Source organism: Pseudorca crassidens, chromosome 20, assembly GCF_039906515.1.
Source record: "Pseudorca crassidens isolate mPseCra1 chromosome 20, mPseCra1.hap1, whole genome shotgun sequence".
NCBI lineage: Eukaryota > Metazoa > Chordata > Mammalia > Artiodactyla > Delphinidae > Pseudorca > Pseudorca crassidens.
Window position 1 is genome coordinate 21,268,345 of NC_090315.1, and position 26,656 is coordinate 21,295,000.

A 26,656-nucleotide genomic window follows, 5' to 3' on the forward strand; every position below is an offset into this window, starting at 1 on the left:
AAAAACTTTTTCAAACACAGAGAGGGCCAAAGACCCTGTTCTGCAGACCAGGTCTGGTCTATGAAACTTGTGTCTGGGAAAAGGATGACCAGTGTTGAGCCATTCACCTACCAAAGGAAGCAGGGAACCACAACAGTAGGTTTCTGTGGGGAAACTTCTCACAATATTTTAAAGGAATAAGAAGTGGGCCCAAACAATGCATTTCTAGAAAAGGGAGTTTTGCTAGAAAAGGCGGAATAAATTTAAAAAATCATCAGTTCATCACTCCATGGTCTAATGAAATTATTGGAACCATCTTACATTAAACCAGCTACCCACTGACACATGGCATAAGATGTATATTCAATTCTGGAATATCGATAACTTCTCCAAGTCGTTGTATCATAAATTTTAAGAAATATATGACCAAGTGGTTTAATTAGTTCATTGTACCTATTTTTACATGGTCATGTCTTTCATCATTCTGAGCCTCACTTTGCACTTGATATTCAAGGAAACCTCACTGTTCTGGGGAGTTATTCTGGAACTATTCAGAGCAAGTTCCCTATAGTGCTTCTCCAAAAATAACAGGGGGATTCATTTTATTCTCGTTGGAAATCCCTTTATCAAGCTTTTAAGAAGGGCTTCATGTTTCTAACTTTCTCGTGTGTGTGTGTGTTAAAACCCCAAAAGTGTTTTCACTTTTAAGTTGGGTAACCTAATATTTTCCCGTATTTGCATCCTCTATTTGATATTTATTTAGTCTTTCTACATGTCTTTACTTAGTTAATACCAGGAGAGATAAATACGGTCGTGCCTTTGCAGAGAAGCTTCAGTACATTAATATAAATTGTACACTAATTCCCCCAAAGCATATATATGTTGTAAACCTGAAGACTTTTCACACAGCTGCTTATTGCTAAACAGTGCCTTGTCCAGAAGGGGACAATCTGTGTCTCTAATTGCTGTCACTGAAGCCGAGATTCATTATGTGACTTTCCCATTAAAATGTGAGCATTAATTTGTATAATGAAATATCACCCACTGCAGTGTTCATTAGACATGCCCTACTGTATACGGTACATTGTTAGCTACCTAGAAACTGTAGTTAATTTCACTAATGGATATTTCCCTACTTAGTGTTTGGTAGGAAATTTATACTGTAACGTTACCTCTTAAACTTTTAAGGAAATTTAAATTCAATCAATTATTTTCAACAAAAGTTTGGGATGTCATTAAGGCAGGAAAAGCAAGGATGGGGGACTGTGGAAGAAGGAAATGGGCTTTTAGTTCATCTTAGAAAAACGACAGAATTTTAATTCAAAACAAAAAGAAAAAAAGGAATCGTCTCCTTTCGGGCAAATGGGTCTTTTTGTTTTCTCATCATTACGCAGGTATCTGTCCCCCACTAAGAATAACTCAATGCTCTTCTTTTAGAAGAGGAAATGGGAAGAGCGCCCATTTTAACCAATCCTTTTCTGAACATTTATTCAATGTGCTTTTATAAATGTTGAAACAGCCTGGTAACCTCACCAGAAGAGGAGACGCAAAAGCATCAAAGGTAAGCTGTGTGTGTATCAGGCTGAAGGCACCTAGCTTAGGCGGGCTGAACTTTCATTTCCACCCACATCCACAGACCAGTCGCTGCTTGGTTGAAAGGCAGTTTCCAAAAAGGCATCAGGAGTTTATCATCTCCACTATGCCAGCGTCTAATTCCACCCCACTTTCCATGCCAGGGGTCAGGGGGCCTCCACCAGCCACAGTAGCCATTTCCTTGCCCCACCGCCTCCCTAAGCTCATTGGGCTGGTGGGAACTGGAGGCAAGCGGGTCAAGGAGGCCTCAGGCCAGTCTGAGTTAGGGAGCAAGGAGGAGCCAGGGTGCACAGTACTTCCCTTTTAAATCGCTGGGAGGCTGCGTCAACACACCTTGTGGGTACAAGTCACTTCCTTTCCTCCAGCTGGTTATGGTGTGGACACACACTGTCAAAGAAATGTTGCATTAATTCCCTAAAACAAGCCAAAAATTCACCCAGAAAAGTAAAAATAGCAATACAGTGCAGTGGTTAATAGAATGGAATTCTAAATAGGCAGATCTGGAGTATGACCTGTAATCAACGCTGGGCAACTCTGGGTGGGTAGCTTCACGTCTTTGAGGCTCAGTTCCCTCCCCTTGCAAAGGGGACGGGGCAGGATAAGGGGGGATTTGGAACCTGGTCTCCAAAGTGCTGTGAGGATTAAGGGGCGAATAATAATAATCCAGGAGCAGCAAGCGGTGCTTGCACACGTGAGTGCACAGAGAGTGGTGACTACAGTTACTGTCATTGTTGATGTTATACTATCCTTGTTGGCTGAATTTTTCTGTGGGCAGCCAGTTGCTGTCATGCTGTGTAGACAGCTTCAGTCATGAGGCAAGAAAACTCCCAGGCTGTGCCTTCCCCACAGGGAGGGCACACAACTCTTTGGAGGGGCTGCAGGAGAGAAGACTTCTCACCTCCACAGTCCCCTTTGGCTCCATCAGGACAGAGGAGCCTCGGGTCTGGTGCCAAGAATGCAGGTGAGAGCCAAGGAGGGCACTCCGTGCATCCCACCCGGGCAGCGCTCAGCCGCTCTATCACTGAGGCAGCACCCAGTAGGGTGGGCAGTGCTGGGCATGCCCCTCAGCCCACCCTGAGACCCCTGGAGAACCACGGCTGGCTTCCCTGTACAAATCTAGTCCATAAAGAGATGCCCAACTCAGGGCCAGACCAACACATGCAGCAAATCAAAACCAGATTAATAAACCACTAGCATAGTTTGAGAGAGGAAAAAACTAATGAGATTTATTTTTAATTAGTCTCTGAACTTTAGTGCCTCCAAGTTTTCATGAGTGAGCTTGCTTATTATATTTCTCTAAAATGGCCTTCCTGAGACAACAGGCACCCCCTGGGAAACCTGACACACAGGTGGGTCATCACATGGGGTGTTACACCCTCCTGGGGCTAGTGGGGAAGGCACACCCCTCCAGCCTTTCAGGAACTGATCAGCGCCTGCCTACCTCCTGCACAAAACAGACACACTGGACCCTTCAGGGTGTCCCCAATGTAGTACCTGGAGGAGGGGGTAGTGAGGGAACGGATGGAGTACATTTGCAGGCAGCCAATAAAGGAATGACTGGCTGGTCTCGGCCAGGGGCCACCTGGGGGCATCCCCGCCTCCTGTTGCATGGGATGACTAAGCGCTTGCTGACGCATCTTTGAGATGGTTAATTTTATGCAACAGCTTTACAGGGCCAAGGGCTGCCCAGATATTTGGTCAAACATATTCTGGATGTGTCTGTGAGGGTGTTTCTGGATGAGAGTAACATTTGAATAGTAGACTGAGAAAGCAGATTGCCCTCCCCAGTGCGGGTGGGCCTCATCCAATCCTTGGAAGGCTTGAATAGAACAGATCTGAGTAAGGGAGCTCTCTGTTTGAGCTGGGACTCCATCTCAGACTGGGACTTATACCATCCACTCTCTGGGGCCTCCAGCTGACCAGCTGCAGATCAGGGGACTTCTCAGCCTCTATAATCAAGTGAGCCAATTCCTTATAATAAAGACCTCTCTCTCTCTCTCTGTCTCTCTCTATATGTATATATATATTGATGTGTATATATGTATATGTACACAGATGTGTATATATATATGTCTAGATATATATTTGTATATATATGTATATTTATAGATGTATATATGTATATTGATGTATCTATATATGTATATAGATGTGTGTATATTTGTATATAGATGTGTGTATATTTGTATATAGATGTGTATATATTTGTATATAGATGTGTATATATGTATATAGATGTGTATATATGTATATAGATATGTATGTATATGTATATAGATGCGTATATATGTACATGTACATAGATGTGTATACACACACACATGCACACACACGCACACTGTTTCCCTGGAGAACCCTAACTGACAAAGTCTCCTTACTGATTGGCTCTGAATTCCGATCACCGGCAGTGTACTCTAGAAGACAAATCGCACACGTCCAGTGATTGGGTCCTAATCAGCCCAACCTTCAAATAGGAGAGAAGTTCAGCCTTCCCTGTGTGGGCAGCAATCAACGTCTGCCCTGCAGGAGCCGGAGAGGGGCAGCCCCTAGGATGTGAGGGTACTCTGGGTGCCTCCCCTCCATCACGCATGGACCTGGCTGGAGCTTGGGGGCCAACAGAAACGTTCTTGCTACCTGCAGGCTCTGCCCAGCCCACAGGTGTTCAAAGCAACCTGACTGGTGCATCTGCTCAGAACCTCTCTACTAAACAGGTGTTGGGAGAAGAAGAGCAGTAACTGAGTTAATGTAGTGGAGTTAATAATGGAAAGTGTTTTTATCAGAGTTGATGCTATACGATCAAAACTTCCCATAGAGATGGAGTAGGACAGAAAGACACAGAGAATGTTCCACCTCATATCCAGACCAATTAAAATATATTTATTACACATTGGATTTTTAATGTGCTCGTATGGGTCCATTATAGAAAAACTTCAAAAGATGGCATCTTGGAAAACAACTCTTCTATTTTGGAGACTGCTGTCCTCTGGCCATGTCACTGGGAAATACAAAACCGCAAAGAGGAAGGGGAAGGCAGTACAGGACATCTCCACAACTGGGGCCCCTATTAACTCATTCATTAACAGGCCACTTGATTTTGATTTTTAATTACACGTAATCTACACTTTTATATTGTCATAATGGATGTTTTACTTTGGTGATTTATAACGTGTAACACTTTCTGTTCTGTTCAGAAGCGCAAGTGTAAGCATTTTCCAACTTCTTTGTTCTTTGATAAAAGGAAATTGATCTTTATCTGGTTACCATTCTGCCTTTTAAACACTGCAAATTCTGTTTCCGAGGAGGGCTGGTGGTGTGATGTTTCCATGGCTTCTTTCATTTTCACCCTTATTCTGGGAAGTTTCTGGAATGCCTCTGTCCGTGGCCCTGTCTTGCTTCTCTCTGTGTCTCCAAAGACTATTGATCACAAACTTCGGAAGTTTGTGACGCAAAAGAAGCAGAAGTTTGGAAAAACATAATCTTTCTCAAGCTTTAAAACTTCTAAAAACAGTATCCATTTGTTTCCACCCAGGTTCAGCAAGACTTCTTTCTGCCAGCTTCAGTCCTAATTTACCAAGAATATTCTGTGGCGTTTCCACTCGAACCACAGGCAAGCTGATGGGGGTAGGGGCCCCCAGGGGCAGCAGAGCTCCTGGTTGGGAGGCACTGCCCCTTTCCTTCCAGACCCACACTCCCCGGCAGGGCCGGCCTCACCTGTTGTGAGCCATCCTGAACCTGGGAAACCTGGCCCAGGAGCCTGTATCCACATCACATGAAAGGGAAGTATCACAGCACCCGCCTGGCCAGGTCTCCACACTCCTGTAGGCAGTGAGACCGTGGGTGCCCTGGTGGACTGTCTCCCATGTCCTGACGGTCTGTGGGTCCCTCCCAACCACCACAACACTAGGGGACCCGGCTCCAACCTGGGGAGGAAAGTGGAAATTACCATGATCTGAGAAAGCTGAGCTGCCTCTCCTTGAGCCCCATCACTGGGAAGAGCTTACTGAGAAGGGGACATTGGTGCCAAACTCTGAAGGTGAGGGTGCAAGCTGGTGACCTATCTTACAGAGAAGTGCAAAGGCCCTGAGGCAGGAACTAAGGGACTCCTCATGAAGCTCCTGCGGAAAGGTCTTCCATCCATAGCCAGAAATCTAGCACCTGCAGCCTGGCTGCCACACTGTGGCTTCTGACCAGCTCACGTGTGCAGGGTACCTTTCCCAAAGAACCACAGGTTCCCTAGGGAAGGGTCCATGTTCCCCACTGCACTTGTCCCCTCTGTGCTACCCGTCACAGGGCAGGCATTGCAGGAGTAGGGTCACTCACTTATTTGTTCTGTCATTCAACCTCTCAAATAAATGTACCATGCCCCCGTAAGCTGCAGTTTACTGCAAGGTGCTCTTGTAGGCCCCGGGGTTCTACAGCAATTAAATAGATGGATAATATTACACCTTCACATTCTACTTGGTGGAAGACAGACAACACAGAAGGAAATGAACAACTGAACTGAACAAGATAATTTCAGAAGGTGTTAAGTCTATGGAGAAAATAAAGCAGGGGCATGAGGGATATTTCAGGCAGGGTAGTCACGCAATCTCTCTGAAGAGATCACATGAGGCTAAGCCCCCAGTGACCACCTGGAGGAAGAACATTCCAGGTGGAGGGGGCAGTAGGTGCAGAGGTCCTGCGGCAGAAGCAAGCACTCTGCATTGGAGGAGCAGGAAGAAGGCAATGGGGTCGCAGGGTGGTGATAAGGGTGAAGATGGGCAAGGTGGGTCGGGTCCCATGGACCCTGGAGAGTGAGCAAGCTTGGCACGTAATTTTAGGAGACCCCTCTTTGCCCTGGGGTGACCCCATGAGAGAAGTGCTCCAGGACAGGGAGGGACAGTGGTGATGCCCAACTGCACCCAGGCTGAGAATAAAGACAGCAGCCCATCCCACTGCCACCTGTCCTCAGGGCTCCTCTGGGTGTCAGGGGGATTTGCAGGCACAGGTGAGGGTCCAGGTGAGGGCACCTTGTCTTTAACCACATGCTGCACATGAGGCCCGTACACACTAAATATCCTTCACAACCCTAAGCTTTATTGATTCCTTGGGAAACAGACCACAATTATTTTTGAAAATAGATGGCATATTTGTCTATCCTCTGAAGCAGCTCACACTCCAATAGATAAAGTGTCAGGAGAAAAATCAAAGAAAATGGAGGTGTCCATATGTCAGAGAGATTTTTTTTGTATTGGCAATGTGCAAACAACTAGCAGAAAAGCTCACAAGAACCATGACCGAGAGACAAGACAGAGAGACCAAGAGAAGCCCTCACCTTGAGGGGCTCGGACAACGCCGTAACAGGGGAAATGACCACAGTGGTCCAGTGGCTTGGTTAAGAGCGTCTCGAGTTTTCTTTTGAGGAGACCCAGTGGAGAGCCACCCACCCTCCTCTCCATCTATCCAGTCCCAGGTGTAGGCACGTAACCCCAGCTGGGCTAGAAGCCAGCCTGCCTTCAAAGACCTCCTACGTGCCCTTGTATATTTAGAGTTTGAGCTGGGTTCTCATCATTTGCACCTGAAAGACCCCTGGTCCATGTGAGGATGTGGGAGGTGCTACTCCAGGGCAGCAGAAGGATGCCATCAGCAAAATGTCACAGGGCCTCGGACAAAGCATCATCATCCCAGGCCTGGACCATGGGAGATCCATGTCCACATGTCCATGTGTCATTCAGGGGGGTGAGTATGGAGTAAAGAACTGGGTCGTTAGGGTCGGTTCAGACCCACACAATGGTGCACGGATAGGCCCACAGAGGGTGGACCGAGGACAGGGGCATGGCAGCCCTGGGCCTCCTCCTTCGAGCTGTGCACCTGGATCCCTCACCTGTGTGTATCCTCAGGTGGACCTTTAGGTGATGGGATGTCCGGAAGGTTTTCCCACAGTACGGGCAGTCCTTCATGGCCGAGCCCAGGCTCCTGTCTCGAAGCAGTGCGGGCTGCTGGACGCCGGCAGATCTCCCAGCCTCCTCTCCAATGTCTGCAATGGAGGAGAAATATTCTCACATCACTTCAGCACATGTCAGAAGTTGTTCGCACCAAAACTGCCAACACCACACAAGGCTAAACGTGTCAATAGTACACCTGTCTATTTCATTCTTTCAATCTGACAGAATGCTGACAATTCACGTATTTTCTTGTTATTCTCTTAAATTATTTCATCTTTCCTATCATCATTTTAAGCAGCATATGGTACCTTTATATTGAACTGAATTAAACAAGAAAAGAAACAGCTGTGTCAGCAGCTGGTTTGATTTCTTCTTTTGCTTAGCTCCTATTAAACATTTTTTTTCAAAAGTTTAAAAATGCTGGTGGTTGTTGAGTCTGATTAATTTATAATATGGACTAGCTGGAGAGTTTGCTATAGGATCGAAATCACATTTGCATTATATCAGGCAACAAATGAAAAAAAATGTGTCTCGGCTGAGTCCCCAAGACATGCAGACGTACAGCTATTTTGGGACAGGAAAGAAAATTATCCCAAACTGATCATTTCTTCCTTGTAGAGTCTTGCCTCCATCGCTGGCTGGTGTAATCTCATGAAAGGGAGAAGAAAAAGTATGGAAATGCGGTTCCACAATTAGCCCATGATAAACATATAGTGACATATTCAAAGTCATGTGCAGAAACTCAGCTGCAAAACTCCCATAAACTTAGAGCACTGCAGTTAAATCTTTGTGCAGTGACCTGAGAACTTCCTCTGTAAAGTATCAATACAAATTTTCCTTCCTGCTGTTATTTGTTATGTAACCCAAACCATTAGAAAATGGAATAAAATTTACATACGGCTGCCTTCTGCACAGAAATGATGGGACATAATAGTAAATAAAACTGTGAAAATATCTAGTGGTTGGAGGATATGTTATTGCAACACCCGAGGCCTGACATCATGTTGTCAAAGAGGCGACATCAGGGGAGCAGGGCAGGAGCTGGGACTCTGCATCTCGAGAAGGGGAGGCAGGCAAGCCTTCTCCTCTGGCCTCCCCGCAGGGCTGGAGGCTGCCGCCTGGCACATAACCCAAGCTCCCGAGGCTGGCAGGGTCCTGGCCGCAGCTTCCGGCCCACCCTCTAGGTCTCCTGGTAGATTTCACCATGAGAACAAGGGGACCTTCTGGGATAATAAGCAGACCTGTGAGTTCTGCAGAGAGCAAAAAAAAAACAAGATTTGTACCTTCCAAGCAATGGAAAATGCAAATTGCTTTTATTCTTCAACATCCGTTCCTGGTGTTCTCTGCTCACAGCCAAAAGGGACAGACTTACAGGCCATGAACAAGATGAAGGCAGTCGCACTTAATTCTTATTTGGATGTTTGCTCGGTGCAACCGTGGAAACCCTTTGGCTTCGAGCATCCTCTCTGAATTTGGACTGTGCACGATGGCATCATCACCCTAGAAATTTTCCTTGAAGGCTCACTTTTAATCCTATTCTCCACAACTCTTCTAACCATCCTTGGAAAAGCTGTTCAAAAGGTCTAACTGCCCAGCTTTTTTTTTTTCCTCGTAATTTTACACAGGGAGGGGGACACAGTTCATCCACATCTAGAACTCACTCGACCTGGCACTAGCTTTGTGGTTGTCCACATGACTGTGGAGAGACTACCAAAGATGGCTATTGGGCTGCTGATAAGGGATAACAGGCACAAGAGAGTGTTGCCAGGTCACGGCAAACAAATGTCCCACATGCAGTCCTAGCAGGAAGTCCCTGTCCGCAGGTCAAGTCCACCAGGGCTGCCACCACCTCTGTCTTAAAGAGCCAGTCTGTTGAGAGCCCAGGAGAACAATGGCCAGATGCCAGATGCCAATTCCAAGTCAACCGCATCCTAGTTATAAACAGCTGAGAGGCCATCTCTTACCCATCTCCCTCCACCACCCCCAAGCCACACCAACCCCAAACCTGTTGCATTTGCCCTCCCAGCATTACTCATTCCTTTTGTGGTATCATGAGGTCAGCTTAAAATAACAACGAGCCTGATTAAAATTCTGCCAAGTGCTCCCTGCAACAGGGTTAAGACACCCTATTTAAGGTAGGAGGCCATGAGCTGTCCATTTGAATGATGAGCAGAACTAAGTGTTGACTTCAGGACAGGAGTAGGCAGGTGTGGGTTTTTGATGTTGCATCCCTGCCTGTCCTCGTGTCCCACGGTCTGCAGCTGAGCACCTTCCCCAGATCCTCCTCCGTCGGAGCCCCTGGGGAGCAGTCCAAGGCAGGGCTGTCCAACAGAAGAGAATAGAGAGTTTGGGGAACATATTTCCACTGCAGCTTTTGGTGAGCCCCGGCCCAGGGCACAATATAGATAAATAGACAGATAAGGCCGCTGCCCTGTGCTCCCGCCGGCTTTACAGAAGGTGAGGATGAGCTGTATCTCACTATATGTCACTCTAAGCAATGGCCTGTATCTGTCTTCCTTTTATCTTTCTATCTTGGATATGTGTGGCCCAATAAAAAGAATGAATTTGTAAGATAAACAGCTTTCTTTGCAGATTTAAGAGTCTAATTTTCACTTTACACAGAATGTTTTTTCTGTTTTTGTTTTGTTTTGTTTTGTTTTGTTTTTTTGGAGGGCCAGAAGGCCTGTGGCGTTTACTCTTAGACTAATCCAACTAGAAAAACAAACTTGAGCAACGATGAAGGGGAATTGTGGGTGGTCCCAGGAAGTGCCCGGAGAGGCTGAAAGCCAAGTACAGTCAGTCAGTGATGGCAGAGGAAGGCCCGCTGAGCCGCACACTCACAGGGCCTGTGTGTGGGTCCCTGCCTACACCTGGACGGGTATCGAGGAACAAGGTGCGCTAAACTGAGCCCAGCCCCGCTGAGAGCTCAAGGGGCTCAGTCAGAGGGGAAGACGAGGCTGCTCTCCGATTCCTTCTCTACCCGCCCAGAGCGTAAAAGCACTAGCAGCTGTCCTTCTGCAAGGCTCCCCAGATGGAGTCCCGAGGCTCTGCCTGTGGCCACACACAGCTGGCCGGGGAAGAACCACGGGTCCTGCTTACGGACAGACCAGCCCTTCCCCAGCCCTTCCAGGAAACACACGACAGAAAGGAAGAAGCATCATAAAAATGACACCTGTGGTCCTTTGTCAGGCCGATTGTGGATTGGTATGAGCTTTTAAAGAAATTTTCCTTTTCCTAAAATCTGCAGTATCTCTTCCCTCTGATCAGACACTTTCTCTAAATGTGTGGAGGACGCTGAAGGTGGGCGTGTGAACAGAGGTCGGCCTCAGCCCCACTGGCTGTTCCTCCTGCTTCTCTGTGAAAGGAGCGCTGCCAGCTCCTAGAGGCTGGGGTGTCCCTGAGAGTTGGGGCATCTGGCTACAGGCAACACAGCCTCAGCCTGGGTGAGCTCTGGCTCTCATAGGATGCGGAAAGGGATGAGAAGTAACTCCTGGGACCCCTGTTTCTTTTCTTGACCCCACTAAATAATATGGGATCTATTCTTCAGGAATGGATGTCTTATATATGGTGGCAGCAAATAATATTCCAGGGGAACATAGACGATACATGCAACCCTTCCCAAGTTTCAGCCTAGAACAGGTGAATTGTAGTAGGTTTCAAAAACTCTGCAAGCTTTCTCCTGTTCCTACAAGCTGAGAGTGGTTAGATAAAAAAGAGGACATGGATCCAATCATTTCAAGTTTTGTTTCAAGAATTTAGGAGGTTTCTCAAAAAACTAAAAATAGAACTACTGTATGACCCAGCAATTGCATTCCTGGGTATATATCCAAAAGAAACAAAAACACTAATTGGAAAAGATACATGCACCCCAATGTTCATAGCAACATTGTTTATAATTGCCAAGATATGGAAGCAACCTAAGCGTCCATCAACAGATGCATGGATAAAGAAGATGTGACACACACACACATATATATATAATGGAATACTACTCAGCCATAAAAAAGAATGAAATTTTGCCATTTGCAACAACATGGATGGACCTGGAGGGTATTATGCTAAGTGAAATAAGTCAGACAGAGAAAGACAAATACTGTATGTTATCACTTACATGAGGAATCTAAAAAATACAACAAACTACTGAATATAAAAGAAAAAGAAACAGACTCACAGTTATAAAGAACAAATCAGTGGTTACCAGTGGGGAGGGGAAGAGGGAAGGGCAATATAGGGGTAGGGAACTAAGAGGTGTAAACTATTAGGTATAAAATAAGCTACAAGGATATATTGTACAACACGGGGAATATAGCCAATGTTTTATAATCGCTATAAATGGAGCATAACATTTAAAAATTGTGAATCACTATACTGTACACCTTATATATAATACATATAACTTACATAATATTGTACTTCAACTATACTTCAATTAAAAAAAGACATATTATTTGGGGGTGGGGGACCTCAGACAATTGACCTTCCTAATTTTGTCATCTCAAGGTCAGAAACCAGGCCTTCTACATTTCCATTTGCTGCTTCTAAGCCTCTGAGTGTATAGCAAGGTTGGTCTAGGCCAAGGGGACATTAAGGTTCATTACCTTCCCTGAGAATTCACAGAGGGAGGGTAGGAGGGAGGTTCCATAGCTGTGGGCTGAAGGAGGGGCGGGGGGACTAAAAATGGTCAAGGAGGGCTTCCCTGGTGGTGCAGTGGTTGAGAGTCCGCCTGCCGATGCAGGGGACACGGGTTCGTGCCCCGGTCCTGGAAAATCCCACATGCCGCGGAGCGGCTGGGCCTGTGAGCCATGGCCGCTGAGCCTGCGCGTCCGGAGCCTGTGCTCCGCAACGGGAGAGGGCACAACAGTGAGAGGCCCGCATATCACCAAAAAAAAAAAAAAAAAAAAAAAAGGTCATGGGTCATCATATTGGAATCCTCATCAGCAACCGCCACAAACTGGCAGCCCTGGATAGACAAAGAATCAGATGCTTAGAAAGAGAGACAAATAACTTCTCAAAAGTTAAAGCCTAGACACACACACAGTACCATCAGCAGCTGTCTGAATCCAGCCCCGAGACTGGCTACCTTGTACACAAATATGATTTGAATCTGTGGGTGCCTCATTGTATACTTAACCTCACTCACATATTGGTTTGGAATTTAAATACTTGGTTTATGAAATAATTTTGTATTTTAAGGGTAGATTTCCCCCCAGTTTATCTTTAAACACTGAGCTTCCTCGGTACCTCTTTAAAATAGTCTTGTTTGCAAAGAAGGCTGCCTCAGGAGTCAGGAGGCAGAATCTTTTGCTTCTGGGTCCCCGGGGCCTGGCTGTCCTCAGGCAAATCCTTTCACCCCACCCCAGCTGGACTTACTGGCCCTTCCCCTCGGCTCCCTGTAATTCTGCGATGCTGGAAGAGCCCCAAGCCCACTGCAGGCTGTCTTCACCCGCTTTGTGGCCTTTCCTTCACCCACCCTAGCCCAATCTAAGCCAAATAAGCAACAGGGCTGGCTCTTAGAGATATGGGAGGAAACGACCATGAAAGGGATAGTACGTGCTCCTATGTATTCCACGAGAGCCTACTTTTCCCAACTGCCTTTGCGCTAAGTTGGGACCACTGACTAGTCCAGCCAATGGCTGGAAGCGATTCAGAGGAGAGACAGTGTGCCCCTTACTGTCTCCCTGTCCTCCCTGGCCACCCTACCCTTGCAACACAAAGGTTGAGGGGGCAGGATCGCAAAACAGACGATGCCTCGATGGCTGCGTCACCAGATGGAGGGGGGCTGACTCGAGCCAGACTGCGCATGAATGAGAAAAAAATCTTGGTTCTGTTAAGTCATGGAGATCGGAGAGCTGTCACAGTGGGAGGACTCAGGAGCTAAGAAGTGTGAACCTTCTACTGGTGAGGTCTTCCGGGTTTATACCCAATCCTCTAGGTAGTCTTATTAATTCACAAAATGAGACAGAGAACAAGGTTCAGAGAGACCAAAAGAGGCAGAGTGGGACCAAAGAGAAAAAGCAAAGAGAGGTTTCTTTTTAAATTGTGCACATACTCTCAGTGCTCACCTCATCCTGCCGAGCAGCTTTACCCTTCACGTGCCCAAAAGTACATTTTGGAAAGATTTTTATTAAAAGAAAATTGCAATGATGACGTTGATGATGATGATAAGCCCGTGCAGGGAATGGAGAGTATCCCAGCAACCTCAGATGGGTAAGGGAGCTGTCTGCATACCTGGGCATTTACTACTTTATGACATAAAAGGCCACGGTATTTTAATTTCTATGGAACTCCTACTATAACAGTAAACACGTTTTCCCAGATGAGTCGTGCAGTTCATTCTAAAAGTCTGTCTTGTGCAAAGAGCATCTCAAAAGCACAGATCTCCCTTCATTAATGAAGGAAAAAACAATTTGTGGAGTCTAAAGTGTGACCATGACACCAAAAAATCACATCTTTATTAATATCTTTGCCCACATATACCAGTGTTTTAAGATCTTTTCAGGGGAGGAAAAGTAATACCTTGGAGGAAAAATCCAGAGGAATGTAGAGTTCCTCTTAAAAGCTTAACACTTTCCCTTATTTTAAAAACTGTAAAATAAAGACTCAAAACAATGATTACTGTGGTGGAGGTTCCTGATGAAGAGTTCCCTTTATTTTTAAAAGTGATTTTAAATTAATGGTATGCATAAAAATGATAACATTACTGTAAACAATTGTACTTAACTCTTGGAACACATCAGTCATGCCTTGGGTCCGTATTAATTTGGTGTCTCTGTTGTTTCATCAAAGTTCTCTGGTTTATGATGGCCATATATAGTAATGTTAAACAGTTAAGCATTAATATGGATTGGCAAAAGTATTTGTTTAAATAGAGAGCTATTTTAGAAAAGGATGACCACTTGTGAAAAGGCAACAGCCAGCTTCCCTGTGGGTTCTTAGGACCGGGGACCAGGCTGGGCTCACTGGCAAGGCCCGAGCTCGTGACAGATCTCAGGGAGCAGAGGTGAATGTCCTCCATCATCGCCTTCCTCACCTCTCACCCAAACTCAAAACTATGTAGAGCTCCATTTGCTGTTAGCAAGATAGGATTTCTGGAATTGGGGAAATAGGTCACTAAAGGGCTAAAATTTGGAGAAAAAAATATAAGATACTGGGATCTCAAATAGCTTCTCTAAAGCAACATTTTGATGAGTTAAGTGAAAATGAATCAGAAACATATGGATTAAATTTCCCTTAAAATACACAAGGGCTTCAAAATCAAGCACTGCGGGCCAAATGTGTTTCTGGTTTTACCAAACCCAGAGAGCCCTTTCTTAACTGTCAGGGGAGTGTTCCGAACCACCGTCCCCCCAACCCCATCCGCTGGTGACTGGGCCACCCATGGGGTCTCTTCCCTTTGGCATTGTGTGATGCTGCCCTTGACAACATCCTCTGTAATCCTTGGGTTGCCAGCTCTCCCAAGGCCCTCAGGGCCAGCTGTGGGTAGGCACTTATAGTCCACAGCCTGGGAACTGTGACCATGGACGCAGCAGGCAGGATTTGGGACTCACAGAATCAACCTTTGACAAGACATCTGGTGTGATGGGTCTCTTTGGGTTCTGCACACCCCTCTCTTCCCTCTGGCCTGGTGGGCAGGGATCCATCCCAGAAACTGTTCAGGTGAACCAGGGCAGAGCAGCAGCACCTATGAACTGGCCTGGGTGACAAGAAGCAGGCAGGAGGATAAGTCTGGAGAGGGACGGCCCAGGGGGCTGCCATCTCCTGGGAAAAGCCCGGTTATGTTCAAGGGAGGGCAGGCCACTGGCTCCATTGCTCTTTAGAATAACCCCCAGCACCTATGGTCTCCAACCCCCATCTAAGTGGCCCTCGCTGCTGCTCTGACCTCATCCCAACTCCTGACTCTACTCCAGCCCTCCATCTTTCTGTTTTCCTCAAGCCTTCCTGGCTGGTACCCAACTTAGGGCTTTGTTCCTGATGCCTCATCCACCTGGAATTCTCTTCCCCCAGAATTCACACGGAGACTCTCACTCAGGCTTTAGTCCACAGGCCCTTTCTGGGAGAGGCGTCTCTGACCATACTGTCTGAAGGAATTCTCCCTGACTCCAGGTTCCAGGGGCGCTCTTTCTCTGGTTGGTCCTTCAAGCAACCCGTCTATCACCTACTGCAAATGCTAACTGACCTATGTATTTGTCTGCTTACCACCTGTCTCCCCCCAGACACAAGCTCCACGCAAACAGGGACTATTAATTACTGTTTGCTGTTATACCCCCAGCACGTGGTAGGCACTCAGCTCATAGCAGGTGCTCCATACCGTACATACTTTAAAAAACTGTACATACTTTTTTCAAAATAAATAAAAGAATCAGAGGAGGCAAGCAAACTGAAATTCAGAGGCTCAGATCAGCTCCTGACTACAAGAGGGAAGCTGTTTTGAGTAGCCTGGGAGGAACTAGCCCCGGGTACCAGCAAAATACCAGAAATGCCCCAAAGTGCTCAGCACAGACCATCAGGGGCTGGAGTGTGATAACAGCAGGGGGGAAGGAGGTCAGGGGTGCCTGGGGAGGCTTCCTGAAGGAGGTGGTCTCGGGGTATCTCCCGGGTCTCTCTCCATCCGGGTGGAAGGAACCACACACGCACTCTAATCAGCAAGGTCACAAGTGAGCTTTTGAGAAGATGGGGGCGTGTCGTTGAGGAAACCTTCCACTATTTCATCTGCCCACTCCCTGGCTTAAAAGGAAGATGTCATTGCGTTGGAAGAAATAGCCTCCCATATGCATAAAGAAACATTAATCAATAGAAAAGTATAACAAGACAGATACTTTAAAAGTAACCCATGCCCCAATTACTACTGTAATTATTGCAAAATATTTGTTTTGCTTTCCCTTCTTCGTAATTTAAATTACATGTTCCTTTCTTTAAAAAAAAAGAAACAAAACTATAGACTACAGAAGCCTCTACTTTCAGTAAAGCATAAATTCCCAAAAGATTTCTACATAATTTATTTTCTTAAAAGAACTATAGCTTTTAAGATCCTCTTAAGGTAATTTACAGCCCCCTCATTTATGGGTGGGGAGGGGGCTTGGGGGAAGATTGGAGGAGATCTCTTTGACTGTCGGGTATGTTTCAGGAATTCTTACTTAAATGACACTGAGAACAAGCTGGACCAATCATTTTAAAATGCACTTAGTCGGTCGCCATAACTTGTGGGGCTGAGTTTTCTTTTGGGAATGGTGCACACTGAAAGGAGAAGGGATGATTTGGAGATAACGCTTCCCCCTGGAGACATGTTTTGCCATATTCTTTTTTAAACAAAGAAGACATCTTAAGCACCTTGCAATATCTTTCATTTAATCGTTGGCAGAAGGCAAGTCCCTGATGAACACCGGCCTGTGTCTTTCTCTTTAACCAGCTGAGTGATCCAAGCTTTTAATATAGCCGTTCCAATTATTGTAAAAGTCATCTAGTACCTTATAACCACAAATATTGACAGTTTATTGCACAACACATTCCTGACATTTGAAGGTCACACCATACATAATACATACTCTTTTATAAAAGTGTCTGGAACAAAAAGATACATGATAAGCAATTACCTCTCCCGGCTTGTATGTATGTACAGTTCGGGGCCGACTAGAGGTTGCATGGGAGGTGCAGGCACCATTTTAAATAATCTATTAAGGCAGCATGGAGGCATTCATGATGGATAATTATGAAATGGCTCGTGGACACACTGCAGTCAGATTGGCTGGCCGGGCCGTGGGGTCTGGGCAATTCTCCTTGTCCGAGTTCGGGTCACAATGCCACTCCGCCATGGAGAGCCCTGCCTCACTTCACAATCGGATTTTCCCCCAAAGCCACTAAGCATAACAGAGTCACAACATGGTCTTGTTTTTCAGATTGGTCTGTATGTGGCTGAAAGGAATTTAAAAAATCCACCAGGCCTGGTTCAGATGCGCCCCACCCCCAGCCTGCTGAGGTGCCCCAGAGGGGCACTGACCACAGCTCTCATCACACACACAGCCACACAGCCGTCCCAGGGCTGTAGCATCCACGGAGACCTGCAGCACAGGAGTATGTGGCTGTCAGGCACAGGTGCAAACCAGAATGGGAAGAGTGGACCAAAAAACTCTCCTGATACTGAGGCCATGCGACATCTCCCAAGAACACTCTGAGAAGGGAGGCACCGCTCACTGCCCCTTATTCCATTCCCACTTGTCCTTCCAGCTTACGTCTGACAGAAAGGTTCCAATCACAGATTAAGTGGAACAGATTTGCGATCAAAGGCTTCAGGTTAAAACCAAGTTCCAACAATTCTTAGGAGTGTAATCCTGGGCAAATTACATAACCTCTCTGAGGTTCATTCAGCTTCCTTATCTGCAAAACGGGGATAGTCATAACAATTCATTTAGCACGGTGCCTGGTGCAGGATATGCTCCAATTAATAGTAGCTTTTAACATGAATATTGCCAAAGGGACCCCTGCAAGCAAGGATGGCTTGGGGAGGGAGGGCAGAGGCTTGTGGCTTTAGTGCTCTCCCCACTCCACGAGCCCCAAGCGATGGGGCCTGACACCTGCACAAGGTCTAGAATGAGAAGGCATGCTCCCTTCCTGAAAAGTCCGCGTTGGAGCAGTTTCTCCAAAGCTCTGAAAACCCAGGCAATTCTCCCAAGTTAACAGTGAAAAACAATTCAGGCTGCAATTGAGCTTCATGTAGATGACAATCTTTAATCACAGATGAAGCGGCAGGTCATTAGAATCTACACCAAAAAAACCCTCTCAAACGATACTAATGGCTGCAGTTTGGAAAAAATTATATATATATATATATATATATATGTATAACCACAAATATATATATATATTAGAACTGTATTAAAATAAATAATCAGCAAACTCTCAAGATAATCAAAAGCCCTTCCAAGAGTAATTCTATTTTGATTTCCAGAGTGAACACCCTAAAATTTAAGACATGGGACCAAAATGATTTCTATAAAGATGACGTGTTTATTAGCATTAAATCCCAGGAAAGAGGGCTTCCTTATAAAGAACACATTTTTGCATCTGAAAGCATGCATATTAGGATGTGTGTGTTTCTTTAAGAAGCTATTCTGTTGTAGAGGGTAGCGGGTAAGACAGGGCACCACGTGAGCTGGAGGTTGCTATGGTAAATATGCATTTTTTATTGAAGAGTAAACAGTGGCAGAAAACAAGTGTCAGTTGCCAGCTCTGAAGTTACTGCCATTTTTGAGCCGCACTGACTTATCCAGCCCTTTTAATTTGAGAACCTTTATCAGATGGATACTATCAATGGATCAAGACTTAAATGTTTTTGAATAAATGCTGAAACTTTCAATACCTTGTAGTAATAAATATTCTAGTTGACATATAAAAATTAGCAAAAAAAAAAAAAATTCTACCCAGCTCTGCTCATCACAGCACAAAGATTTTTCTGGAGCTCTTTTGCCTGTTGGTAGATCTCCAAAGGACAAAACCTTCGGACTTGGCTCAGGCCACAAAGCAGAGAAAGGAGCCAAGGAGACAGCAGAGGTTACCCCACTGACCATTGTCTTGGTACCTGTTGGCAAAACAAAGCTAGAGCCGATGCCCTGGGGAATGGCCCTCCCCATCCAGCAGTCCAGTGTCTGTGTCCTGGCAAGGCTGACGCCACCCCAGGCTGCTGGTAGGGCAGTGGACTTTAGCCAATACAACTGTGACACGTTCAGCGAAGATTTTGCTGTTTCCCCCCCACCGGTAGAGATTGGTTTGACGGCAACTTTGCTTTCTTTTTTCTTTTCTTTTTTTTTTTTTTTAACATCTTTATGGGAGTATAATTGCTTTACAATAGTGTGTTAGTTTCTGCTGTATAACAAAGTGAACCAGCCATACATATACATATATCCCCATATCTCCTCCCTCTTGCGTCTCCCGCCCACCCTCCCTATCCCACCCCTCTAGGTGGTCACAAAGCACCTAGATGATCTCCCTGTGTTACGTGGCTGCTTCCCACTAGCTCTCTATTTTACATTTGGTAGTGTATATATGTCCATGCCACTCTCTCACTTTGTCCCAGCTTACCCTTCCCCCTCCCTGTGTCCTCAAGTCCCATAAAAAGAAACAAAATTGAGTTATTTGTAGTGAGGTGGATGGACCTAGAGACTGTCATACAGCGTGAAGTAAGTCAAAAAGAGAAAAACAAATTTTGCTTTCTGATAACCACAGGAGTGACCTTTCTCAACTACAGATGAGGCTGTGTTATAAACCTCAGATAACTCCCGGTCATGTTCACATCCTGAGTGGGCCCTCAACTAGCTCCTCGGGCCAGGTGAAGAGTCTGGATTTTGTTCTTCTCCTTCTAGCCAGCAACTGGCAGAGGACCAGCCTGCGAGTCCTCCTCCACATGTGGCACCTAGTAGGCATCCAACCATCACTCAACCAACACATGCATGAATGAATGATGCGTGAATGAATGAACTGACCCCTGGGGACTAGCCTCCTGGGTAGCAGCTTCTAACAGGAAGGTCAAGTCTGCTCATTCTTCCTTTTTTTTTTTTGCGGTACGCGGGCCTCTCACCGCCGCGGCCTCTCTCGTTGCGGAGCGCAGGCTCCGGACGTGCAGGCTCAGCGGCCATGGCCCACGGGCCCAGCCGCTCCGCGGCATGTGGGATCCTCCTGGACCAGGGCACGAACCCGTGTCCCCTGCATCAGCAGGCAGACTCTCAACCACTGCGCCACCAGGGAAGCCCCTGCTCATTCTTCCTTTGATCACAGATAAAAGTATCTAAAAGGTAACTTTCCAGGTGCTAGAAATCCCATAGACTAGTCCAAAGGAATCTTGACCAGGGACAAGCAAAATGAGTGTGTTCTCCAAGGAGCCCCCAGGGAAGGAGGGAGCACGAATAAACTGCCCTGTTTGTGGAGGGACGGGTGGTGGGAGCAGAGCAAATTGTCCCCACGGCCCCCAGCCATGCGCAAAGACTGCTGAGCAGAAGGGGTCACCTCAAAACACCAAGATGTGTTTGATGCCAAGATCTGAGTTAAAATTTAAACTCTGTGATCCTGAGCAAACCACTAAAGCTTCATGAACTTTAGCACCATTATTTGTATAACTGGATAATAATTGGATAATAGTACAGAGGAATCTGAGTGTTTCCTAAGATAGGCTGTTTGCAAGGCCTTAATATACCTTAAATCCTGCACTGGTATCACAGCAGAGTGGGAAAGTCACTGGCTTCGAGATGGCCAGCTTTGGGTTCCAACCTGGCCCTGCGACTTCAGAACTATGTCTTTGTAAATGCTTCTCCTAACCTTGTCCAGACTCCAAACACTGTCAGTAAAGTGGAAATAACGGTGCTACTTTGCAATCCCTTGTGAAAACCAAATGAGATAATATGAGGAAAGGGCATCTGATAGATTTCCAACTGACAGTTCCCCTGACCTACCCAGGTCTGTAATACTCACCACACAGATGACCAGGATAAACCAGAGGTGATGACTCATATAATGGCATCATCATAGGAGCCCTGCCTACGGTCAGCCCCCTCCCCCAGTACATTCCAAGTAGGAGTCACATTGCCATGCTGGGAAGATCAATTCCAGTGTGCAAAGTGACACCAGCCTCTGTGGTGGGAAACCCACGAACAAGGCTCCACTCACACCCACGTGTTCTAACCCCGACGTTACAGTTTATTTGGCACCTGCCCCCAAGGCACCTCCTAGACAAGACACACTTACTCCAAACATCTCTTTGAGGTGAGTAACTAGGGGGCAACGAGGAAGACCTGGGGGAAGGTGTTAGACCAGGATGACAGGGAGAGAGACGAACATTCACCATTTTGGGCAGCTCGGGCCTCTCCATCCTGTGCTCCGTCCACGAGATGGCTGGCGTTAAAGGGCGACAGGCTGGCTGCCTCTAATCATCTCTGCAGAGCACCCCATCTGCCCAGACATACAGTCACTGGGTCCCTCAGTCCTGCACCCCAGAGGCCCTCTGACCAGAAAATGCCCTGACCCAAATACTGAGAAAGAATTTTAGAGCCATCCTTCAGGCACTGGGCAGTGACTGGGAACTGTGATGTGATGTGAGCTGGGAGCTTTCCTCGACAGTGCTTCAGGGGGCCACGCGCTCCCACCCCCGCCTGCTCTGCATCTGTCCAGGGCATTCCTCGAACATCTAAAAGTCCCAAGGAAGCCCTTCTGGCCCTCCAGAAAGAGAGAGATTGGAACTTTCTCCCTGATGGACATCGGAATCTCAGTATATTCTGGTCCCTCTTCCTGAAACACGAACCCCAAACACCACCTCCAACTTGCCTGGTTGATCCCACCATTCTTGAGGGTTCAGCTCCAATGCTGTTTCCTTGGGAGACATTCTTGGACTTCCAGACTGTCAGGTCAGCCCCGATTACCCCAGAACGTAACCTTCATGACACGTATCAGAGGTTGTACTTACCATATGTGTGTGTGATACCTGCTTAATTTCTATCTCTCCCAGTAGCTTGTCTACTCTGTAAAAGCTGGGATGGATGGGGTCTATTTTTCTCAGTCTTATGTCCCTAAAACATCCTGGCACAGAGTAGGTGCTCAGTAAACACTGGTGACTGACTGACTGATGGATACATGAATGAATGAATGAATGAATGGTGCTGGGGAGGCTGGGCGGTCATTCCATGTAGTGTAACCAAAGGAGGCCACCTTCTTCTTTTAAGACCTTCATTCTCCTCCACTGACCTTCCCTGGTAACACTGAGTCCAGGGCTTGTGCTGTGAGGGGAGAGGCTGCAGCCAGCTCTCCTGGGAGGTAAGGGGAGTCTGAGTGTTGCTCTGTAGAACTGACGGCTCTCAAGAGCCCCAGCCCAGATTCTGGGGTGGGGGCAGCAGGTGGGCATGATCTGGACAGACAGAACCTCGGGGTGCGAGGGAGAGGCTGAGTGGGTGCTGGCCGAGGACCGGTGCTGGTGGACAGAGCAGAGCCCAGGCCCCAGGGCAGCACATCAGGATGTTGTTCTGTTTGGTTCTTCTACTGAATGTCTGGTCCTGAGGAAGAGTCTGCCCAGACATATGTTCTTGGGGGCATCTCGCCACACGGGTGCTCTGCGTGCACCGCCAGAATGAGGACTACTCTGGCTTCCCATCTGTGTGAGGCTTATTGCATGCTCCTTTCCCTCAGCCTGCAGCCCCCGAGCCTCTGGCCATTCTCACCGCCCCCCGTCGCTCCACCTCTGCCCCCTCCCCAGCTCACCTCTAGCTGTGCGCCACCCAGTGTTTATTGCTTGTGCCCACTACCCCAGCAAGTCTTCGGTCCGCCTGGTTTACCGTGGCCTCCCCAGCCTCTAGCAGGGTGCCTGGCACTTCATATTTTTAAGTAACTACAACAATTTAACGAGGTGACACCACTTTGCTAGATTAGATCGTGGTGACTTTTTCTAATAAGGAAAATCGCTTTCTCCGTTCCCTTTGGAAGCTCTTCCACACTAATACTCAAAGCAGTGCTGCATTAACAACACATATAGTCTTACAATGCTAATTTCTATCCCATAACCGAGAGAGACAACTAAATGTTGCAAAGTTATTCAAAACTCCTGCCCCTTATCCTCTGACTTCTCCTTAGGGGAAAATTGCACAGGAATACATTTCCTCATCTGTATGTTAAAGCACGGTTATAATCCACCTATCATGATTGCAATTTTGGGAATCAAAACGGAGATCCAAAACAGCAGTGTGATCTACATTTTAGCCACATATTTTATAATAAATTAAGCCAAAGAAAGAGTTCTGCATTAACTCTCACTCTATTCCTTTAATACCCTATAAGAACATTGAAGCCACCCTCCATAAGAGCCCTGGCCTTCCCTGCATGCTGCCCAGGGCTGCCACGTTGTCACTGCCTCACCACCTGGAAGGCACAGTCACAGAGCCAGTTCAGAGCATTGACTAAAGCAGGCTTTGCAACACAGGTTCAAGGCCACAGAGAGGCTGCCAGCCATCCCTGGCCAAGGGCAAGCAGAAGCCTCTGGAAAGGAGCAGGTAGTACGGGCAGCATACTGATGGAAAGTTCCTAGCCCGATGTTTGTGGACACTATGGCTCGGGACTTGGACCAAGGAGGCAGAGGGGACACAAGTTTCCATTACCTTAATGACCTAGCCCATGTCCTTTTCCAGGCCTGGGCCTCTGTTTCCACTTCTGTAGCATGTCGGGATAGCCATCTAATGGAGATCTCAAACGTTCATTACACAGGGTTTTCATTGCTAAATTTGTTTTTAACATTTACAAATTCGGGGCATTTCACACATCATCTCACTTTCCAGCTTCTCCTGAGAAACTGTGCTTTCACAACGCTGGGTCCAGGGTCCCAGGGAGCAGCGGCTGTTGGGTTGGGCAGAGGGGGCTTCTTCCTCCCCAGGCCCCTCCCTCAGCCTCGCCACCTGGCTGCCCCCACCCGGCAGGCATAGCTCTCTCTGAATTTGCCATCTCTGCCGAGATGGTCCCGGACACCCTTTCCACCTCTAAAGACAGCCTCAATAACCTCAGTTGAGCAGATAAGGCAGAAGCCTCCAGACTAATTCTCATAATTATGACGGGTCTATTATTTCAAAGCCAGCGATGATTGTGGGGTCAGGTGCTCAGAGGAAGAGGGAGAGAAACATACTTTAAGTGATAGAAAATATCCTTTGATTCTTTGCTATGATACCAAATTGCATCCAGAAATGCTGAAACATGCACTCACAACCTTAGTCAAATTTCAGAGAGGCCTTGGCGGGAAGGACAGCGATCAGAGAGGAGCGGCCGGAGAGCCACGTGATTGAAAGGCCCCGTCCAGGACTCACTGCTGGTCTGAGCAAAGGGACACGGACACACACACACACACACACACACACACACACACACACACACACTGCTGCTGAGCTGGCCTGGAGAGCTCCCAGTGGCACTCTGACCTCCACACCTGCAGCACCCAGCCTTCTCCTTTCTGCCTCTTCAGGTGTTCCCACCCAGCCCCACTGCCGGGGCCTCCCCAGCACAGCCCCATCCTCTGAACCTTTTCTGGACATCTCTGCACAATGACATGCTGCTCCGGGCTGCTCCCTCATTTTTCTTATGCGTTTTGATTCCAGCCTGCTTGCCAAGAGTACCCCGTGGGTTTGCCTGTCTCGTAGTCTCCTACAAAGCCGAGCAAAGGGCTGGCCCACTGAGTCACTCAATAAACACAGGTCGGTTGACCTTTCCATTGTGAAAGACACCGTTATTATCTCCTCCAGGGCTTTCTTCCTGGGGCTTCTTCAAGGAGAAAGGCAGATCTGACCAAGTGACTGAAAACACCTTGGACTTTCCGGCCTCATTTCTCGCTTGGTTTGTGTCCCCAGTATTTGCTTGGATGTGAATTAATTCATCCAGCCCACAAATATGAATGCTGCCTGCTCTGTGCTGGGCACGGAGTAGGGAGATGGGGCAGCGGTCCATACAGCAGCCCGGGCAGCCCACGGGGCGACTGCCTGGGAGCACAGCAGCGGATGGCAGAGGTGGAAGCCGGGACATCTGCATCATGCAGCGAGGGGCCCGGTTCTCTCCTTAGTCCTCATTTGTCTGCAGGAAATTAGATCACAGCACACACATCGATGGAACCTGCTTTTCCTCTCCACCCTTGCTCCTCTGGCTTGTGCGGGATTCTCCACTGGGTCCCTTTTACTTCTGGGACTTTCTTTAAGCAGCAGAAGGGCAGGAAGCACTTCGGCACCCACTCCCACATCACCCACCATGGATTTGTGGCTATGGGGCTGAGCCCAAGGAAGGCACTCTGTTTATCACTGGAGCCCCTGAGGTGTCCCTCCCGCTCCTGCAGTGAAGCACAGGGCACTCGTTTGTGCCAACAGCAACAGACACGTCCATTGAGGAAGATCAAAGGCAGGGAGTTTTACCCTGAAGGAGCTTAACACGCACGTGGGTGGACAAAATAAATGTATAGAAAATAAGAATAATGATGATGAAATATGAACCAGCTAATGGTAAAATGAATGCTAAAGACTGTGATTACTACCAGGATAGCAGCTAACATTGATCAGGTGGGACATATTATGCTTATTCCCAGTGTACAAAGGAGAAAACCGAGGCTCCCAGAGGTTGAATACCTCAAGTAGCCCCGCCCGGCTACCCGGGGCAAAGCAGACTGCGGTCAAGGTCCCCTGACCCCTGAGCCTCTGTGCGCCACCCGGGGGCTGATGTTCACAGTGAGGGTTCATGACGCTGCGTGTACAAATGGAGATGAAGGGACATCAAGGGCCGCTGCGGTGGGAGACCAGGAGGGAGCTTCATGAATGGAGCATGGGAGCCCAGCTTGGAGGCCTGCGGGGGGCGCGCGGAGAGGTGGTCTCTGAAATCCAACAGGAAAGACTGGTCTTGATGCAGGAGAAAAACCAGCTCCCCAGAAAAGCGGCAGGAAGAGCTGGAACACAGCAGCAGTGGACCCTGTCAAGGGGAGTTATGCCCCCAGGAGGTGGAGACCCCACCCTGCCCATCGAATGCTCACTCTTCAATTCGGTCACTTTTTTGCTCCAACACAGAGCATTTGTCCTGCCATCTCAGATCATTCCCAAAAACATGTCAGAAAGAGAGCAGGCACCCCAGTGTACTACCTGTGCCACGTCCACAGCATTAAGGGAAGTGAGGCCCGGGTAGCACAGACTCATTCTGAGGGTGGAGGCAAACTGAATAACCTCTCCCTAACCACCCGCTGGGAGGATGACAAACGGCTTCAATTGAGGAATCTATGGAGAGCAGAAGGGGTGTGGCTGAGGCCTGGGCTCCTCTCCTCAGGGAAATTGCTTTGAAAACATATGCCATTTGGTGCAATCTGCTCAGCTTCAAAGGCAAAGCAAATCCTCTCAGGGGTCAAGGACCACCGCGAGGGCAGAAACGGTTACCTGGCTCATCTGGCCCCGCCTGGCTGGGCGCGCTGCACCCCCATGTGGGAAGCCGGTGGGCGCTGATGGGCTGCACACACCACCCAACCAGGACAGCCTGCAGCTGGGCCCTGCCAGCCAGTGGACAAGGATGCCAAGACAGTGCTCGGTCTTGAGTCAGGGCATCTCGTTCTCCATCTCCCTTCCCTAAGGAAGGACAACAGCTCTAACATCGATACACCAGAGGCACCAGCCTGTGCCGTCAATTTCCCC

General features: G+C 47.5%; 1 protein-coding gene across 6 annotated transcripts in view; it reads right to left on the minus strand.

The window, feature by feature from the left end:
- The window catches only part of ZNF536 (zinc finger protein 536), a 418,725-nt gene that overhangs the window by 150,673 nt on the left and 241,396 nt on the right, over nt 1-26,656 (minus strand). For 5 of the 6 annotated variants that reach the window (XM_067717883.1, XM_067717882.1, XM_067717884.1 and 2 more), the window contains exons 5-6: nt 7,436-7,588; nt 1,906-1,959 (exon numbers count right to left, since the gene is read on the minus strand). In XM_067717883.1, coding sequence (XP_067573984.1) covers nt 1,906-1,959; nt 7,436-7,588 — 207 coding nt within the window. The remainder of the gene's footprint in view (nt 1-1,905; nt 1,960-7,435; nt 7,589-26,656) is intronic. The other variant, XM_067717885.1, reaches the window with a different exon arrangement.